The sequence below is a fragment of the Plectropomus leopardus genome, chromosome 1, assembly GCF_008729295.1.
Source record: "Plectropomus leopardus isolate mb chromosome 1, YSFRI_Pleo_2.0, whole genome shotgun sequence".
Lineage (NCBI taxonomy): Eukaryota > Metazoa > Chordata > Actinopteri > Perciformes > Serranidae > Plectropomus > Plectropomus leopardus.
This window is the reverse complement of record NC_056463.1, coordinates 27,244,575-27,262,346: the sequence shown is the minus strand read 5'-3', so window position 1 is coordinate 27,262,346 and position 17,772 is coordinate 27,244,575. Positions and strand designations below refer to the sequence as shown.

The 17,772-nt window shown below is 38.2% G+C and overlaps 2 protein-coding genes across 3 annotated transcripts; both read left to right on the top strand.

The window, feature by feature from the left end:
* The first annotated feature begins 244 nt into the window (after nucleotides 1-244).
* On the top strand, nucleotides 245-7,005 carry LOC121943753 (pro-cathepsin H-like). Its single transcript, XM_042487362.1, has 12 exons — nucleotides 245-354; nucleotides 1,139-1,170; nucleotides 1,314-1,419; nucleotides 1,575-1,645; nucleotides 1,734-1,838; nucleotides 2,818-2,904; nucleotides 3,902-3,957; nucleotides 4,071-4,152; nucleotides 4,234-4,302; nucleotides 4,593-4,699; nucleotides 5,995-6,123; nucleotides 6,211-7,005. The coding sequence occupies exons 1-12, from the start codon at nucleotides 279-281 to the stop codon at nucleotides 6,284-6,286; spliced, it is 996 nt and encodes a 331-aa protein (XP_042343296.1). The 5' UTR covers nucleotides 245-278; the 3' UTR covers nucleotides 6,287-7,005.
* An 882-nt stretch (nucleotides 7,006-7,887) lies between these two features.
* Nucleotides 7,888-15,585, top strand: wdr76 (WD repeat domain 76). Of its 2 annotated transcripts, none has more exons than XM_042488717.1 (17): nucleotides 7,888-8,027; nucleotides 8,276-8,386; nucleotides 8,478-8,582; nucleotides 8,756-8,851; nucleotides 9,765-9,866; nucleotides 9,952-10,044; nucleotides 10,635-10,693; nucleotides 11,557-11,674; nucleotides 11,833-11,937; nucleotides 12,174-12,214; nucleotides 12,373-12,526; nucleotides 12,953-13,111; nucleotides 13,259-13,374; nucleotides 13,504-13,602; nucleotides 13,706-13,858; nucleotides 13,948-14,001; nucleotides 14,116-15,585. In XM_042488717.1, the coding sequence occupies exons 1-17, from the start codon at nucleotides 7,989-7,991 to the stop codon at nucleotides 14,369-14,371; spliced, it is 1,860 nt and encodes a 619-aa protein (XP_042344651.1). In that variant the 5' UTR covers nucleotides 7,888-7,988; the 3' UTR covers nucleotides 14,372-15,585. The 2 variants fall into 2 exon arrangements, with proteins under 2 accessions (XP_042344651.1, XP_042344641.1); XM_042488707.1 differs by having other exon boundaries at nucleotides 7,888-8,039.
* The last annotated feature ends 2,187 nt before the right edge of the window (nucleotides 15,586-17,772 follow it).

Below are 17,772 nucleotides of genomic sequence, written 5' to 3'. Positions count from 1 at the left end.
AAAAAAAAGAAGCATGAAGTTATATATCCTTCCCCTAAACCAAAATATAAACCATAAATCCCTCCCCGGTGCTTAAAAATATTAATTGACATGCCTCTCCTGTCTTTCACCGCCCAATCACTTCTCATAAATAACGAACAGTCCCTTAGCCCAGAAACTGCGTTTGTAGCTTTGCTGGGGGAAGCTCGAAGAGGGGGGACAAAGGCAGGGGGTGTTACATTAAAAACAAGCCGACTCATGTGACGCTCTCACAGCTTGTTGAGTGTACCGGGGAAAGTATGGCGCTCGTTGTAGTTTGGTTCATCACCACCGTGTTCATCTTAGTTCACTCAGCACCGGTCATTTTACCTCAAGGTGGGTTAACACTCGTGCCGTTTTTTATCGTTTGTATTTGTTCGTGCGCTAAGCGTTAATCGTCGGTGCCTTACGGTAACATGTCGCTGAAACTGAGACAGACAATACAACAGCAAACGTTGACACCGTGTGCAGCTCACACAAACAGCAGTCACAGTTTCATTGGCTACAAGGAGATGTTTTTTTCAAGCATTTTCGGAAGTAAAAGTAGCAATAATGCATGATGGAAACACTCCATTACACTTAAAGGTTATTAAATTACTATTGTAATGCATTAGTGTGTAAGTATCACGTTGTACTTTATCGACGTGGAGCTGATTTTAAGTTGGCCTATTTAATATCGTTTGATAGTTTGATCTACAAAAATGCACTTTTTTTTAAGATCATCAAGATAAGACTATGGTATTTGTCATCCCAAGGGAAGCTGGTGTGCAGCAGTTACAGTACGAAGTTAGAGGAGTGCACATACAAAGCATGCAATATGCAAGGACTAAAATAACATAGCAGAAAAAGCAAATGTAAAGCAAATATAAAATAAATAGGTATATAGATATATACAAGAACTAGCTAGTAAGGTGCAGTATATACATATATCGCCAATAGTAAGGTGCATGTAAAATTTTGTATGTTTAATCTAAATCTATAAAATAACTGCAGTTGTCAGAAAAATACAGTGGAGTGAAAATTACTTATTCCTTCTAAATTGTAGTGCAGCAGTAGTAGTTTTGAAATGTTGATCATCATGCTGCTTTATTAACTTACGGCTTCATTTCTGTCCTATCAGAGAAATATCAATTCCAACAGTGGATGTCAGAGGTATGTTTATGATGTAAAGTTACTGAAACAATTATTCTTCAATGCCTTACGATTTGATTTATCATAAATGCTGTGATAACAAGCTTTTAAAACCTCAAATATTTCCTGTGTGTATGCCTTACATTTCTCCTTTTGATGTGCAGCACAACAAAGTATATGACGCTGAGGAGTATTTCCACCGGCTCCACGTATTCACCGAAAATAAGAGGGAAATTGATCATCACAATGCTGGGAATCACTCGTTCACAAGTACAGTACAGTTAGACATTAACCCCTGTCTCATTATGTATAGTTTACCGATTATCAACCACAGAAGGTGCACTCACTTTTAGCTCAAAATGATTTATTCTATATTGTCTTGAAAGGCATGCATGTTCTCACATTGCTCTAATTTTCAAATCTAGTGGGCCTGAACCAGTTCTCAGACATGACGTTTGAGGAATTCAGGAAATTATTCCTTTTAACAGAGCCCCAGGTATGATACATCTTATAACACATTTTGCAGCTGGTGCTTTATTACACATACTAACAAACTGCAGTCTTTTGATTCTGGTCTCTTGTAGAACTGCTCAGCTACTTCGGGGGGTCATGTCAGCAGAGCTGGTCCTTATCCTGAGTTTGTAGACTGGAGGATGAGGGGCAACGTTGTGACTCCTGTGAAGAGCCAGGTATCTAGATATGGGGGTGAACAGTGGGAAAAAAAAACATCACTAGCCTACCATTTTGAGGGAATATCAGTATGACAGAAATGCGGTCAAAGACATTAATCCAATAATATGTATTACGTTCACCACAAGTTTGTAGTGGAAAATAGAACCTTATTTGACTGAGTATTTTTCAACAAAACCTATGCAAAAAATTCTAAAAAGCACACACATTTAGACAACAAAAAAGAGGTAGGTGCTGGACAAGAGATAATACAATGAATATTGTAATTACCACCGAAGTGACGTTTCAGATGAAAACCTAGTGAACAGTACCTAGAGTCAACCAGAACAACCTGAAAATCATGTGAAAAGATCAGTTTATCACATTAAAAGATATCTAAAGTCAAACAGAATTCTGATTGACTGAAGATATCATCTCATATGACAAACAGACCTTTTCATCTCTAAATTTAGAATGAAATATCTGCATTTTTTTCTTCCCCAACAACACATATGCAGCCACTGTGTTTCTTCATTAATCAGAATAGAGACTAACCTGAAAGTGCAGTTTTGTTCATCAGCAGTCATCATGACTTGTTTTTAATATACAATTACAGAAGTTGCATTAATCGAATCAAACATTGTTACATTATGTGTGACTTGATTATTTGAGATTAAATCAGCATGATGAACTGACAAAGACAGCAGAAAAATATGGACTGTATTGTCACTTCTTTTAAATGCCATAGATAAAATTGGGGAACTTGTTAGAGACAGATTTCGAGAAATATCCATGTTTTATATATCCCCGTACACCAGATTACTAACACAAGCTTTCTTTTGTGAATGTGTAGTCTTAAAGGCAAAACCGAAATAATGACACCATCGGGGTCATTTTCTCTAACTTTACGCAATTGACCTTCATGTGAGAAATGAGTGGAGTGCTGTTTAACTTAAGTCAAAAACCAGTTGTTAGAGTGATGTTGTGCTGCGTCTTCAGGGTCACTGTGGAAGCTGCTGGACCTTCTCTACCACCGGCTGTTTGGAGTCGGTGAATGCTATCGCTACCGGGAAGCTGATACCTCTGGTAACATCTGTCTGACTGTTATTCAGCACCACTCAAACTCATTCATGCTGGTGGCACTTCAGATTATACCTGTGCTGAGGATTTGGAATCTGCTTTCTCACAAGGAAGATTTAAAAGACGTAACACAGATTGACTGTATTGTGGATACTTGTGGCGGTAAATTCACTTTGCTGCCTTAAAACATGCACACGGAAGCTTGATAGCATGCCTTGTCTCTGTGGGAGGGTCTTATGAGTCAAAACTAGTTTGATTGGTGCCTTTTGGAGCAATCGATCAAGAGAAATCCTGTAAAAACTTCATGAGATGGTGTCTGGACTACTGTGAAACCTCAGTATTCTGGACATATGGCAATTTCAGCTCACGGATAGCAGACATTTTAAATGCTCTAAAAGTATTTATTTTATTTTTAATCAAATGTCAGTGAATACAGTTTGTTATTTCAAAATATTTACACAGTCTTTCTCTATTTTTTGACAGGGATCTGTCTTGTATGGCAGAGTAATGTTACTTCTGAATTTGTACATTTTTGTTATATAAGGTGGAATAAGTTTATAAAAGACAAGACCTAAAACACCCCATGACCATTTTAAGACTTGTTTGTGCTTATCGTGTTTAAAATCACAGTAAAAATAGTACTTCAGACTTCCCCTTCCCAGAGGCTCTGGTTACAAAATCCTCCCCCCTACCTTATTCGTGCAACTGCGGGCGTCCATTGGAAACTCATCGTGATTTCTCTCTAATGAATGAAGTTGATGCTTCTTGGATGGTCAAAAATTAAAAGGCGGAAAGACATAAATTTGATTTGTGACCTGGGAGTATTTCATTAAATAATTGTCAATGTCAAATGGTCAAGTGTCTGGCATACCGTGATGCCCAGAATACAGTGAGTCTGCCTTACTTTCAGAAGAAATCTGGTTCTTTCACTGTAGTAGTATTAGCTGCAATACAGCACCATTACTCTGAATTAAAGCTTTACAAAGTTTGTTTTCTGTTGCAGTCTGAGCAACAGCTGATCGACTGTGCCAAAGACTTCAACAATCATGGATGCATGGGGTAAGAAACAGTAGAAATAGTTATAGCTATATGAAACATTATAAGTTACAGTAATAACAATAATACTTGTGATTTAGGCTTCAGCCCATTAAACATTACTTGGTTTGTTTCAGCGGCCTCCCCAGCCAGGCATTTGAGTACGTCAAATACAACAACGGTCTTATGACAGAGGAGGACTATCCCTACAAAGGCCATGTAAGACTTTTCATGAGTCTCCTCGTGTTTTTTATGTAAAATAAATTCTAAATGTATGCGTTTTTGTCCTTCCTTTATCAGGATGACACTTGCCATTTTGAGCCTGCGCTAGCAGCTGCTTTCGTCCTGGATGTTGTCAATATAACAAGTGTGAGTATATAGTCTATATTGTGCAAGAAACTGTACAAGTGTCTTTAAAGAAAAAACTGCTTGGACATAGTGTTTCAAATCAGGTTCAGTTAACCATGTCTTTGCTGGAAAACCTGGCAAGAGGAAAAAAGAGAAGCAGCTATTGTAGTTTAGGCAAATTCAATTCTAATAACATTTTGCTACTGTTGTGAATACTTACAATTACTGTCTGAAATACTCGAATGCCAACATTTTACTTACAGTACAACTTTACCGTTTTTGTATTTGAATTTCTGGACATTTGTTCACAGTATGATGAAAAGGCCATGGTTGATGCTGTGGCTCGGCTCAACCCTGTGTCCTTTGGTTTTGAGGTCACGGCTGATTTTATGCACTACAAAGAAGGTGTTTACACCAGGTAAGCTATAGACCTCAGTAAATCCACAAGCACTTTTGTACTGACAAGGGTTGCAGCAATATACCGGTTTCAGTTGTACTGTGGTGGGAAAAATGAGGGTTATCATACCATGTACATTTGCTTATCTAAGGAAGGAGAATCTCACATTTATTTCCAAAGGGAGACTTTTTAAATATACTTTCATTTTAAGAAATTCAAGTTTTAATTATATAAATGAAATGCTTAACTGAAAAAAAGTCCAGTTTTCAGCCCTTTAAGGATCATTTTAACCTTTAAAACCTTGTTTAACATAAGTTTTCTTATGCTGTGTCGAGATGCCTCTCACAAGCTATTTAACCCTTTGATAACCAGAGCAAATTGGTTTGGTTTCTTGGTTTGGGGGGGGCACATATTGCAAGAAGTTATTATTATATATATTAGAAGTTATGTTACATAAATAAAAGTATACATATATTTTGAATGCACTTATTTCCAGTCACTTTCTGGTTTGCTTTTATTTTTTAAATTTTTGGTAACTTTTTTTTTTACAAAGGGTTAACAGATAGTTGTAATAATTCCGTAATACCATGAAACCGTGACATCCCGATATTTTAGGAGATAGTTATCCTACTGTGAAAATCTGATGCAGCTGCAACCCTTGTATTAAATGTTGTTCAGAAATAACGTGTGGTGGGAAAAGTTCTGAGGACTCTGTGCAGCTTGTTGTTTCTGTCCCTTTTGCACTATGGAAATATTTGTAATACAATAATGAGATTTTTGTCCAATAATCCAACTGCACAGAAGTTATTTAATCATGAAAGAGGATTATGGAACCAACAAGGCTGCCATGGAAATCTTATTTGATGGCTGTTGGCTGGATGTGACCGAAATCTGCTACATTAAAGCAGAACGCATATTTCAGAGTTTTGCCTTCTTTGTCCACCAGAGTCAGATCTGTGTAGGGACCTGAATAAACGGCTGCCAAGTTTTAGTGTGCTGGCAGCTGGCTTGGCACAAGTCCGTCCCAAATAAGAAGCTATTAATGTGTTGACCACTGTGATGGTCAGATGGCTCATAAGTTATGGTGCTTTGTGATTTACAACACTCAACTTTCTGTCCTCTATCAAAACTGTGCATGTGTTTCTCTTTTTCATGCCTCCGTCTTGAACAGGCATAAAAATATCTACAGAAATGGATAGAAAACACATCTGTGCTCAGGCAGGATGTAACAAGATATTGAATGAGGACTGCAGCCCACTCGTCCTCCAAAAGACATGTACTCTGTTGATCTAAAAGCATCATTTTTGTCTGTTTAGCACCCAGTGTAAAAACACAGCAGACATGGTGAATCATGCAGTCCTGGCTGTGGGTTACGGTGTTGAAGAGACCGGTATGCCATATTGGATTGTGAAGAACTCTTGGGGCACCGCCTGGGGCATGGATGGGTAAATATAGTCTGTGTGTGTTTGTGTTTCAGTGAAATGACTTGTTACAGCTTTCATTGATCTAAACTTTTATTTTTATTCCTTCAGATATTTTTTGATAGAGCGAGAAAAAAACATGTGCGGACTGGCTGCGTGCTCTTCCTACCCTCTACCTTTAGTTTGACGAGTGACATGGCAACAAAGTAGAGGACTGAAACAACTCAGGAAAAGTTCACCACAGCAAACATGGAGTTTGATTTCTCAACAACATGAACAGTATAATCTAAAAAAAATCATCACGTGTCACAATCTCAAATTTGCTATACGATGCTTTTAATTTCTTTTTAGGTAACTATGATTGCTGATTCTTGTTTTAAGGTTGAAAGTTTTTACTTATTATCTTTATTTCTTTGATAATGTGGATGTTGTGAAGCTCATTGAAACAATCACTGTTGTAAATGACAACACAGAGAAAATGTATTTAGTCGTATAAAGTATGTCTGTACAGATGCTTGAACCATGCAGTACTTTTTTAAGAAAACAGAAAAAAGCAGCCACCTTTCCATGTACCAACACTGTTCATATAATCAGTTATGCGACATGCATGATGTTACACTGAGCAAAAGACATCCCTGTACATGAATGTGATCATGTTATTGCAGATCCTTCATGGGTAATTGACTTAGTTTTCAGTGAGTGGCCTCTTTATGGCTCCATAACAACAAAATCAAGTGTGTAAAATATCTCTGAATGTCTTCAAAGATAGGGACGGCTGCCTCTTTGCTTCACTTAACAAACTTTAGAGACGGTCATGCACCAAAGGCCCATCAAGGAGGCAGTTCAGATGTCAAGCAATAGCTTGTTTCTGTTTGTAATGTTTTGTTAATAAACATTTTACTCGTATGCTCATGGATCTTTTCATATATTATCTACATTCCTGATGACATTTTTCTTATTTTGTAGGAGTGTGTTTGTCTACAGAGGAGACTGACTATTCTTTATTTTATTTTAACTTAGCATGGGAAAATGGTAGTATTTTTTCAGTCAACCCTTTAAAATCTGAGCACAGCTTAATTTATTCCAAAAACATGGGAAAAAGGCAATGAGCAACTTAACAAGGAATGACCCAAATATTTGCAAGAAATTAATCAAGTGTTACAAAAGAATGATCTGAATATAAGCAAGAAGGAAAAACCAAATTTTAAATATATAATTATGATAATTATGATTATTGCATTCTGGACATTTTTCCCTAGCCTGTAAAAAAATCAAAATCTACTAATTTCTTGCAATTTGCACAACATTTTTTGCAAAATTGTTCAGTGCTTTGTTTCCCATGTTTTCGGAAGAAATCAAACCAATTTGCTCAGTTGTCATTATTTAAGTATTAAAATACTTCTGAAAGACCATTGAATGCAGGAAAAAAAATGATGTCATTTCAGGTTTCAAAGAGTAAATGTTTAAGTATCTTCTTTTCTTTTCGTTTCGTTTCTTTTCTTTTCTTTTCTTTTCTTTTTTTTCGCCGTTATATCATCCTCCTGTCTGCTGCCCACTTCAGCCTGATGGTGGCGATGTTGGCTCTGTGGAACAAGCTGAAGCCGAACGCAGGAGCTGAGGTGTCAATCAAAGCACAAAGCTGCTCATTGGCTCTTGGCTTCAGTGAACAGCCCCTTTTTGCGATGACGTAATAATATCAACCAATCAGCTGCTCGGACTCTGTTTCACAACAAAGGAGGTGGGGCTAGTTACAAAACATTTCTGGCATGTGGCGCGAATTACCTTCTTCCTAGTTATTCAATTATCAACACAGACACCAGCGTGAAGTGGACATTTATCGCCTTATTCTCGAAGAAATAGTTTATACGTATTGATAAAAGAGCACAATTATGGAGGGAAAACGAGCAAAACCCGAAGCTGTTGTGCAGGTACAGTTAAAGGTGAGTTGCTGAAGTTTACAGTACTTTCACATCATGTATTTGTGTAAACTGGCTGCTGAAAATCAAAATCCAAGTTTAGGAAAGTACCGTGAGGTCATTAAGTTAGTAAGGTAGACACCAGCAATCATTATATTAGGCGTAATTGTTTGAGAGATTCGTCAAGTTTGTGCTTCTGTGCATAAGTTGAATAGCGCATTATTTTCTCGTTAGTTATTGTATTAATGCATATTTTACAGGAAATGACCCCTGTGCATCTCGAGGGACCAGTCCGAAGATCCTCACGAAATGCCCTGGCACCTAAACGCCTCCAGTACTCACCTGAGGCTGAAATAGCCAGCAAGAAAAGAGTAAGAGACATTAAAGGAACACGTAGAAACAAGTATCACACACGGGTTTTTTTGTGTTGTTTCTGTTAATTTGCCCACATTTTCTCCACAGAGAACAACAACACACAATGGCCCACACAGCCAGACTAACACAAAGGAGATCAAGAAAGAGATCAAGAAGGAGGATGTTGAGAACAGTGATGTGGAGCGTATATCTGTGAGTGTGAACAACCCTGCACAGTGAAACATGGACACTGTGTGTCACACACTGATTTGAGGATTTTATTTCCACATGTACAAAACTGTGTGCATGTCAAATAGTCACAAATATTCTTAATTCGTACATGGCTTTGTCTTATTTCCGTTAATATGCCCAAATATTGCTGACAGAGAACAACAAAGCACAATGACAAAAACAGCCAGAAGAACCGAGAGGTAAAGAAGGAAGAGGAGGATGTTGAAAGCAGTGATGTGGAGCGCTCATCTGTAAGTATTAACAACACTGCACAACCTAATGAACATCTTGCTTTCATTCACTACATATCTTTGAATTTTGCTGCAGCATGTATGAAAAGTAGTAGTAGTCCGCATATACTGATCTCTTGTGTTGCACAATATAAGGAAAACATGTGATAACATTGTTAAATATTGCAATATTTCTTGCAAAAAATAATAATGGTGAAATGAAACATCGATCTGGATTGATACAGTAATCCAATATCATAGATTCAAAGTGAAAACATTGACACATATTGTCGGCTTTAAAATATTCCTTCATTTTTAAAATCCTCATGGCACATCTATGTCACCATTTCCGAAGCATACCTCCTTTCTAAACATTCAAACAGTGATAGCGGCCTAGCGCAAGGCTTTTAATGGCAAGCACCCAATAAAAAGACACTGAGGATATTTACTGATGTACTGTCTCATATCTCAGATTGCAGGTCCTGGAACCAAATCAAAATCATATCATGGCAGATATCAGCAAATATCGTATCGCTGCCTAGAGAATTGATAAAATATCATATCCTAAAGAAGCTTTTGATTTGCACCCTTAATAAACAGATACTTCAGTGTGCTTGTTTTACCTTTCTTCTGCTTCCAGTATACTGTTAAAATAAACCAAGTTGCTGAATTCAAAAAGAATGAAAGAAAGTTACTGTTAACATTCTGTCATTGAACAGTTTGAACTTTGAACAGAACAGGCGCCGATAATGAAAAAGTTAACATTTCTAACGCAGTTTTCTACTGATATTCTCTTTCAACTAACTAAAAAATTGTGCAATAGTTTTTTGTGAGGTGTTTGTCATTGAAGTAGATATCATAATGACTAAAACACAATATATTGTGCAACCCTATTTTTTTCCTCTTTTTTAATATGCCCATATTTTCTTATTAGAGAACAACCATGAACAGAAACAGCAAGAAAAGCAGGAAGGACATTAAGAAGAAGAAAGAGGAGGATGAGGATGTTGAAAACAGTGATGTACAATGTACATCTGTAAGTATGAAAAATACACTGTTCATCCATGTTAAATATTGAAAGTTTTTCCAGAGTGTCAGTGCCATATCTTTGCGTAACACAGGATGAATATGGAGGACTCTCATCATATGAACTGGAGCGTCTGGAGAACATCAGACAGAACCAAGCATTTCTGTCTTCTATCAACTTACTCCAGGTAGGCACATGGGTGGGGCAGTATGAGCCACATGGATTGATCTTTCTCCCATAAATCCAGTGATACTTGGCTTCACGGCCGGAGGTTATTTACTAACGTGAATCTCTCGCAACCTAAATTTATTCTTAGCCCAGTTTTCAATAAATATATAGTCCGAATACCATCTAAGTAAAATGAGAATAGCTACACAAACCAGAAGTCAACCAGAAAAATATTGAACTGGTCATTAATCCAAACAAACATACAAACATTTAACACACAAGAAAAGAAGTAGTACTGATGTGTGATAAAAAAACATATCTTTCATGTCTTGAATGGTATTTATCAATATCGATAACATTGATTATTATACGATAAATGTGAATTCAATCTGTCATCCAAATGAAGTCAGTGCTACGTCACACCCCTCCAACAGTCCAAATGAACTAGATACATTTTTTGGCATGCAGAAAATGAAAATATGGGATGTTTTTTTGTATGTATTTTGCACAATTGTATGCACTTATTCCACCACGGCTCTTGTGATTTATTCCTCTTGTAGTCTCTAAACAGGTAAAATGGGTATTAATTATTTCTTTCTCTGTCAAAAGGCAACCACGGAGTTAAAGCAGTTGGCACGGCCAAAGCCATCGCAGAGGGGTCTCATGAGGTAAAGTTGGCCGCCAAAGTGTTACTACTGAGCTTTTGATTAAGGGTATCAATAATTTCTGATCAAAATGACTTTTAATGACCTAAGTTAAGATATGTACATCTTTTATAGTTTGATATAAACAAGATTAGAGAAGAGTATGAAGTGTAAGTAATGCCAATACCTCTTAAACTCAATTTGATTGGTTAAAAAAAATTAAGCAAAAATATTGTATCTTGTTGCATCTTTACAAATATGAGCATTTGCCTTTTTTTCCTGATTTCATACGTACAAATTGATTTCCAGTACTTAGAGATTAGCTCTGTCTTTTTGATGTCAGTGTAAAGGGGTGTTTCAATCAGCAGGTCCGTGTGGCTCAGTTCAGTTTGGTACACATTTTTTGTCTCTTCATTGTGAAAAGTTGTGGATGGTACCTTTAGTGCCTGTGAAACTGTCCCATTTTTCTTAACCCCTCTGCTCGGGGCACCTAGCACACAGATCTGGAACTAAAAGGCGGAGCCAGAAACGCTGCAGTCCGCTTATTGGTCAGTAGAGAATCGGTACTCTGTGCTCAGGACTGAGCTGAGGCTGGTTTTAACCACTCTACATACCGTGACAACTTTTTCAGACATTAGTAAACTCGAACTATAAAATGAAGGATGTTTTGCATCCTCTAGCAACAGTTGTAGACAGAGAAAAAAAACTGTGTCGACTGCTGGCAACTTTTAAGGTGGAATGCTATCTTGGAGAAATGTAAGAGTACTGTCTGTGGTGGAAAGCTACACAGATCTAGGGTCTTGGTACCTTTCCGCAGATGGTCCGAAGGTACTACACCGAAAGCCTTTGATTGAAACGTGGCTTAGTGCTGACTTTCTGTGGTGCAGGTCACAGGCTGCTGTAAAAGAAGTGCTGCCACCTCGCAAGTCCCTACGTCTCCAAAACAAAGAGGCAGAAGTCTTGACGCTTCCTCCTGAACCCAGGGGAAACCTGATCTATGACGAGGTATCTACATGCACATAACCTAACAATGCACAGTATCTATGATGCCTCACCTCATGCCGCTCCACTGCTCTTTGTCTCATAGGCATAAGCATTTCTTTCTTTTTTTTCTTTATGTCCTGCTTTTGTTACTCACTTGAGTTTCTTGACTTGTTTGAAAGCCAATCCAGAAACTCAAGAAGCCTCCTGGCCCTCTGCACATGGATCCACTCAACATGGAAGAGGGAAGCAAGCTGCCCTCACAACTTCTTGAGCTCTGCTCTGAGGTAAGAATGGTGTTTTGGGGATATTAAAATGTTTCATTTTGTCATTACATAGTATTTCTTTTTAAATGTTTATTTTTTTTCTCCTTAAACTGCAAATACATGCTGTGCTATAAAGTTTTTCACTGTTTTGCCCTAAGAACACAGAAAAATATTAAACGTTTATTTTAATATTAAAAGTTTGCTCATGCTGCTCCTGAATCAATTAGTTAATCTAAAAACTGCTTTTCTTTTCATAGGATTCAACAGAAGAAAGAAAGACGGCACTTGATCTGAAAGAGTAAGATTTTAACTTTTGCCTCTGACATTTCAGCTTCTAAAGAGCTGACTGCTCCACCCCTGAGGCCATGTTCCTTTCCCCTTCACATCCACATTTTTGCAAACAGTTCAAAGCGTTCATAAAGGCACACGAAAACTGACACTGGTGTCTTTACGCAGTTACCGCTCAGCCCTTAAGAACATGAAGATAACCGACGACAGAGTGGCCAAAGTGGTGAAGGATCGCATCTTCTCTGCTGCCTTCCACCCGTGCAGCAGCAGCCTGTTAATGGCCACTGGAGACAAGTGGGGGAAAGTTGGACTCTGGAAGCTGGTGCGTTTCTTCTGCCTTCTTAATGATGTTGTATATTGATAAGTGACCACTGGAGGACTCCAAAAAAAGCTCTTATTGACTGATCTTGCTGCACTTTATCAGCTGGGAAGAGCCAATTGTTAACACCTGAGTAAACTTAAACAGATGTCCATGAAAATGCTATTGGAGTTGTGTTTCTATTAATTGTAAAATGTGAGGCTTTTCAGTGGTGTGTTGGAACTGGTTTCTGGGAAGTTTTAGCGCACTACATGTTGACCTTCTTCACCATCCAAAAGTTTACTGCCTTTGATTTTGTTCTATTCATTCATGGAAGCAAAACATCGTTCAGTGGACACACATATATGTCCTTTCAAAAGTCACAGTGCTTTAGTATTACCTACACAGGAAAACACTAAGTTTTCATCTTGCATGTGTGAATTCCCTCAGGGGAGCGATTGGGGAGATGATGGCGTTCTACTCTTTGAGCCTCACTGTCGTCCAGTGAGCTGCATGGCGTTCTCCAGGGCTCATCCCACCCACCTGCTGAGCCTCAGCTATGACGGATCGCTCCGCTGCATGGATGTAGAGAAGGCCGTCTTTGATGATGTAAGATAACTTTTGTTCAATGAAATGATCAACATTCATTTTATTCATGTTGTAAGGTAAACCACCTGCATGTGAAAGTTTTAAAGAGCTAAAAAATATAAGCACCTCTTCACTAGTTGATGTCAGCCTGTGTTTGCATTGTTGTAGGTGTATGACATTGAGGATGGACTGAAAACATTTGATTTCATGTCACATGACTGTTCGACACTAGTGGTGGGGAACTGGTGGGGAGAGGTTGCCATCGTCGACAGGCGCACGCCAGGGTAACGAATCATTGTGGATGATGATGATGACCATGTTGTTGAAGAATAAATGTAGGGGTGAACAATTTGAAATGCTTTGCCAATTAACATTTCATAAACGTGCTGCTCCGGTATCACCTTTTTCTGCAGAAACTCCCATGAGTCCCTCCACTCACTGGACCCCAAGACTCTGCGTTGTGTTAGCGTCCACCCTGTACAGAAACAGTACTTTGCTGTTGCAGAAAGCAAGTATGTCTGATTCTTCATATTATTTAGAAAGAATATTTGATCCACATTTCTCTCTTGTGTCAGTTTGTCTTGTGCTAAATTGATGTTTTGAACTCGTCTGCAGGGTAGTGAACATTTACGACAGCCGATGCCTGCAGAAGACCAAAAGTCCGGTGGTCTCCCAGCTGAACGGCCACTCTTTAAGCATAACCAGTGCTTATTTCTCCCCTCGTACAGGCAACAGAGTTCTCACCTCCTGCATGGATAACCACATAAGGTGAAGCTGCCTTAGCACTTTGATTAATTTTGTTATCCTTACTGTAGGTTACTCTCCAGCTCAATGTCTATCCTAAACTCTTTTGACAGGGTGTATGACACATCTGCAATGACTACCAAATCTCCCTTGCTGACATCCATAAGGTACATGCATAGTTTTTCCACCAACTTTGTGCTTTCCTGTTCTTTTGTCTCCTCTCTGTATGTCGAGACTCGAGTAACCTGAACACAACCTGTCTTATCAATCTTCATGTTCAGACACGACATGCACACAGGCCGCTGGCTGAGCAAACTCTCAGCGGTGTGGGACCCCAAACAGGAAGACTGCTTTGTGGTGGGGTGCATGGAAAGGCCTCGCAAGGTGCAGGTGTTCCACGAAAGCGGCCAGCGCCAGCACTCCTTTATAGATGGTGAGAACCTCAACACAGTGCTGTCCGTCACTGCTTTCCACCCCACAAGGAATGCCTTACTGGGCGGCAATGCTTCAGGGCGCCTGCACGTCTTTTCCGACTGAGACTAGACCAGCATATGAGACCATGACCCCGGGTTGTTTTCAGATGGGTAGGAAGAACGAGTAAGGAAGTAGTTTTGACAATGTCAACTTGTACAACAACCATATAGCGGTAACACAATATTGTCTTAATTCTCACACTTAATGCAATACACTGAAAACAATTGCAACTAGTATCCAAAACTTTCAACCTTGAATCCACTGTATGTGGATAAGGCTTTATTAGTTCTGCACATGAGGACACAACACTCCTCTCCAAATTTTGTAGCACTCCACTGTAGAGTTACATTGGGAATGTGAGTGCGCAGAAGTGCCCATCACGCTTTCTGTTTGGGTTGGTCCTGCCTGAAAAAAAAAAATCCAGAGTTGTTGTTTTTTTTTTGCAGTTTTCTGTATCGATGAACCTTTGCCCCGTCCAAGCTCACAGGCTTTGCTGTAGAGAAGCACCTCAACATTATGGTCCTGCCACTGTTAGCCTTCATGGCGGAGATGGTGTGTTTCTCCTCATGTGCAGTGCTTGGCTCATGCCATATGGAGCATTTAGTTTGCTGGCCAAAAAGCTCAGATTTGTTCCAAACCTTTGGTAGATTTTCCAGTTGTTTCATATCGTTTCCTCTCTGCATTGAATTACCTTACTGGACTGCAGGGGATACTTAGAGACTTGGTCTTTCTATAATGACAGAAGATCTTGGTGTTTTTTTGGATGTTCACTAACCATTTGTTGGACCTTTTGACATAGTTGTGCATTTAAAGTCAATGTTTTATGTGATAAGACAAAACTGATCTTTCCTCCATATGATCTATAAAATGTTATTCGCTTTTTTTATTAAGATACTTGAATTAGATTTCGGTAAGTGTGTGGATACCTGCCAGCTTTGAAATAATCCTATTTTTTCTGTTTATCAGTTCAGAATCAGAAAAATCCTAAACACATTCAAAGTGATTCAAATTAAAAAGTAAGAAGGGAAATGCAAAGCTTTAAATGCATTATACAAATAGCAAAGGACTTACTTGACTCTGCTATTTACTTTTCTGTTAGCATTTCTGCAATTTGTTATACTTAAAACCTCTTAGAGAACCTAAGCAAATTTTAAAATAGGTTCCCTTTGTTATTGTTTGCATATATGGCACTGTGACTTTGAAGCGGCAAACCTGTTTGGGCTGTGAAAAGTGCCTGCTGTTAAATTAATTGTTCATTCCATTTGTTTTATTTTGTTTGTGGCTGCTAAATCAAATAGAATAAATAAACATTTTTATACCAAACATTTTGAGTGTTTTTAGGGGTCCGAGGAGATAGCACGCATTTGAATGCTTGTTACCTTTTTAATAGACGAGGCAAAACTCTTGATGTTATTTGTATTGAACTTTTACCTTTTCGTAAAATCGTGCCACTATGCGAAGTGTCAAAAGTTCTTATGGACTATGCAAAGATTCATGGCGTGAGTGAGAAGTGATTTCTTAACCTTTGCACTGAGAGACAATCACTTAACCACTCAACCAATCAACAAATCAGATTTTGATTTAAGGTCATAGCAGGATTTGACAGGATGAATTATGAACTGAATAAGGTTCATAATTCATCCTGTTTTTTAACTACGTTGATTATATTGGATATTACTGGAGTTGTTTGGAAATTTGGGATATGTAACGGGAGATTTTGAATTTTAGTTTGGAAATTCATAATGTAGCAAAGATTTGGCATATAGACCTTTAAGCCACAAGAGCTTACAACAGATGGGCAGGTAGTTTCCTGATGACCTCTTTAACCCCCGTCCATGGGCTTTAAGGCCAGGAATTCAAATCAGCCCCTGACGAAGATGGCAGAGAGAGGCCACAAAATTAAAAATACTCACAACAATTCCACTGTTGGGGATACAACCCTGCAAGAAATCACACATGAAACTCATGGTGTTTTAGTGAAACTAATCAGAAAGCACAGTATTTGCTCCAACTTGGGATTCAAACCTTGAACCTTCTGTGTCTGCAGAGCAGGTGACTTGCTCACTGCTTTTCTCACATGTTCTGACAACTTGAGGAATTTATGTCACATGTGCAAAAAAATATCACATTCTGTTGGGTTCAGGTGTATTTTAATTTTTTACTGTGACATTTGGCCACAAATAAGATTAAAAGAAAATGTGCCATACAGAACCGCATTGCATTCAAAAGAAGAGATCCTGATCTTGTAATTGTGAGATCCTTGTCTTGTAATTATGAGAATAGAGATACTAGGGTATAGTTGGGAAGATATTGACAGATTCAAACTCCAGGGATCAATAATTCATGAATGAAAGGTTTTCAAAACACTCTAAGTTGGAAAATTTACATTGGCAAGTGCTTAGGGACCGTTTACAAAGTGCAACACCTTAGAGCAAAAAATATTCAATTACTCAATTCTTATACTTTAAGCACTAAATTTACCTCACACATCAGTGGTTTACCAGTGATTTAACTGCAGCACTTATTTAGGAAAAATGTGCATTTGCATTTATACAGGGAGTTTTTTTTATTAGTAATTACATTCAATAATGTCACTGTTGTGCAGTCTGATGTCATGACTTTCACTTATAAATAACTTAAAATAAACAGCGACCTGTGGTCATGCTACAGCACTTAGTTGCGAAAGATGTGCTTTTAAATAATTTGGGGGATTTTTAAAATAGAAAAATTATTCAATATCCTCCTTCTAATTAAGTTTACTGTCATGAAATTCACTACAAGCACTGGAGGTGTCCCCTCAGTTATTCTACAGCACACAGGAATTTTGGAAATAATACTCAATATTTTCCCTATGCTTCAGTCTACTGTTGAGAAGTTCACTAAAACCACTAGAGGTCTCTCCTCAGTCATACTCAGATATAGTCTATGGTCATACTACAGCACTTACTTTGGAAAAATGTGGCTTAGAAATATGAGAGAATTTAGGATATGAAATGGAAGTGGATGCACATTTTCAAGGCAATCCAACAGCATTATTAGATACTCAGTTGCCTGAGATTATGCAGCACGGACTGAAGTTTGATCACTGCAAAGGCTAAAGTGGAAGTTGCTTGTTATTGGTTTGTGACTTAATCACCCTCTGCATCCCTTAAATATATAGAGGATGTGGCCATGAGGCAATGCTGGAAATGGATCTATTATTTTTTTTTCCCAAAGGAAGTGCTGTAATTTTACTGATTGGGGAGACACCTAGTGGTTGGAGTGAATTTCATGAAAGTAAACTGAATAACAGGTATGGTAAGAAATGTCAAAATGTGGCATGTCAAAAAACAGCTTAAAACCGCATAGCATGCTGAGACGCATCATAGTATAGAATGTTTAAAAACATCATAACTGAAAACTTTCAAAGCAATGATGTGTCCTGACATGACATGCTATGCGGTTTTGACATTTTTGCCATACCA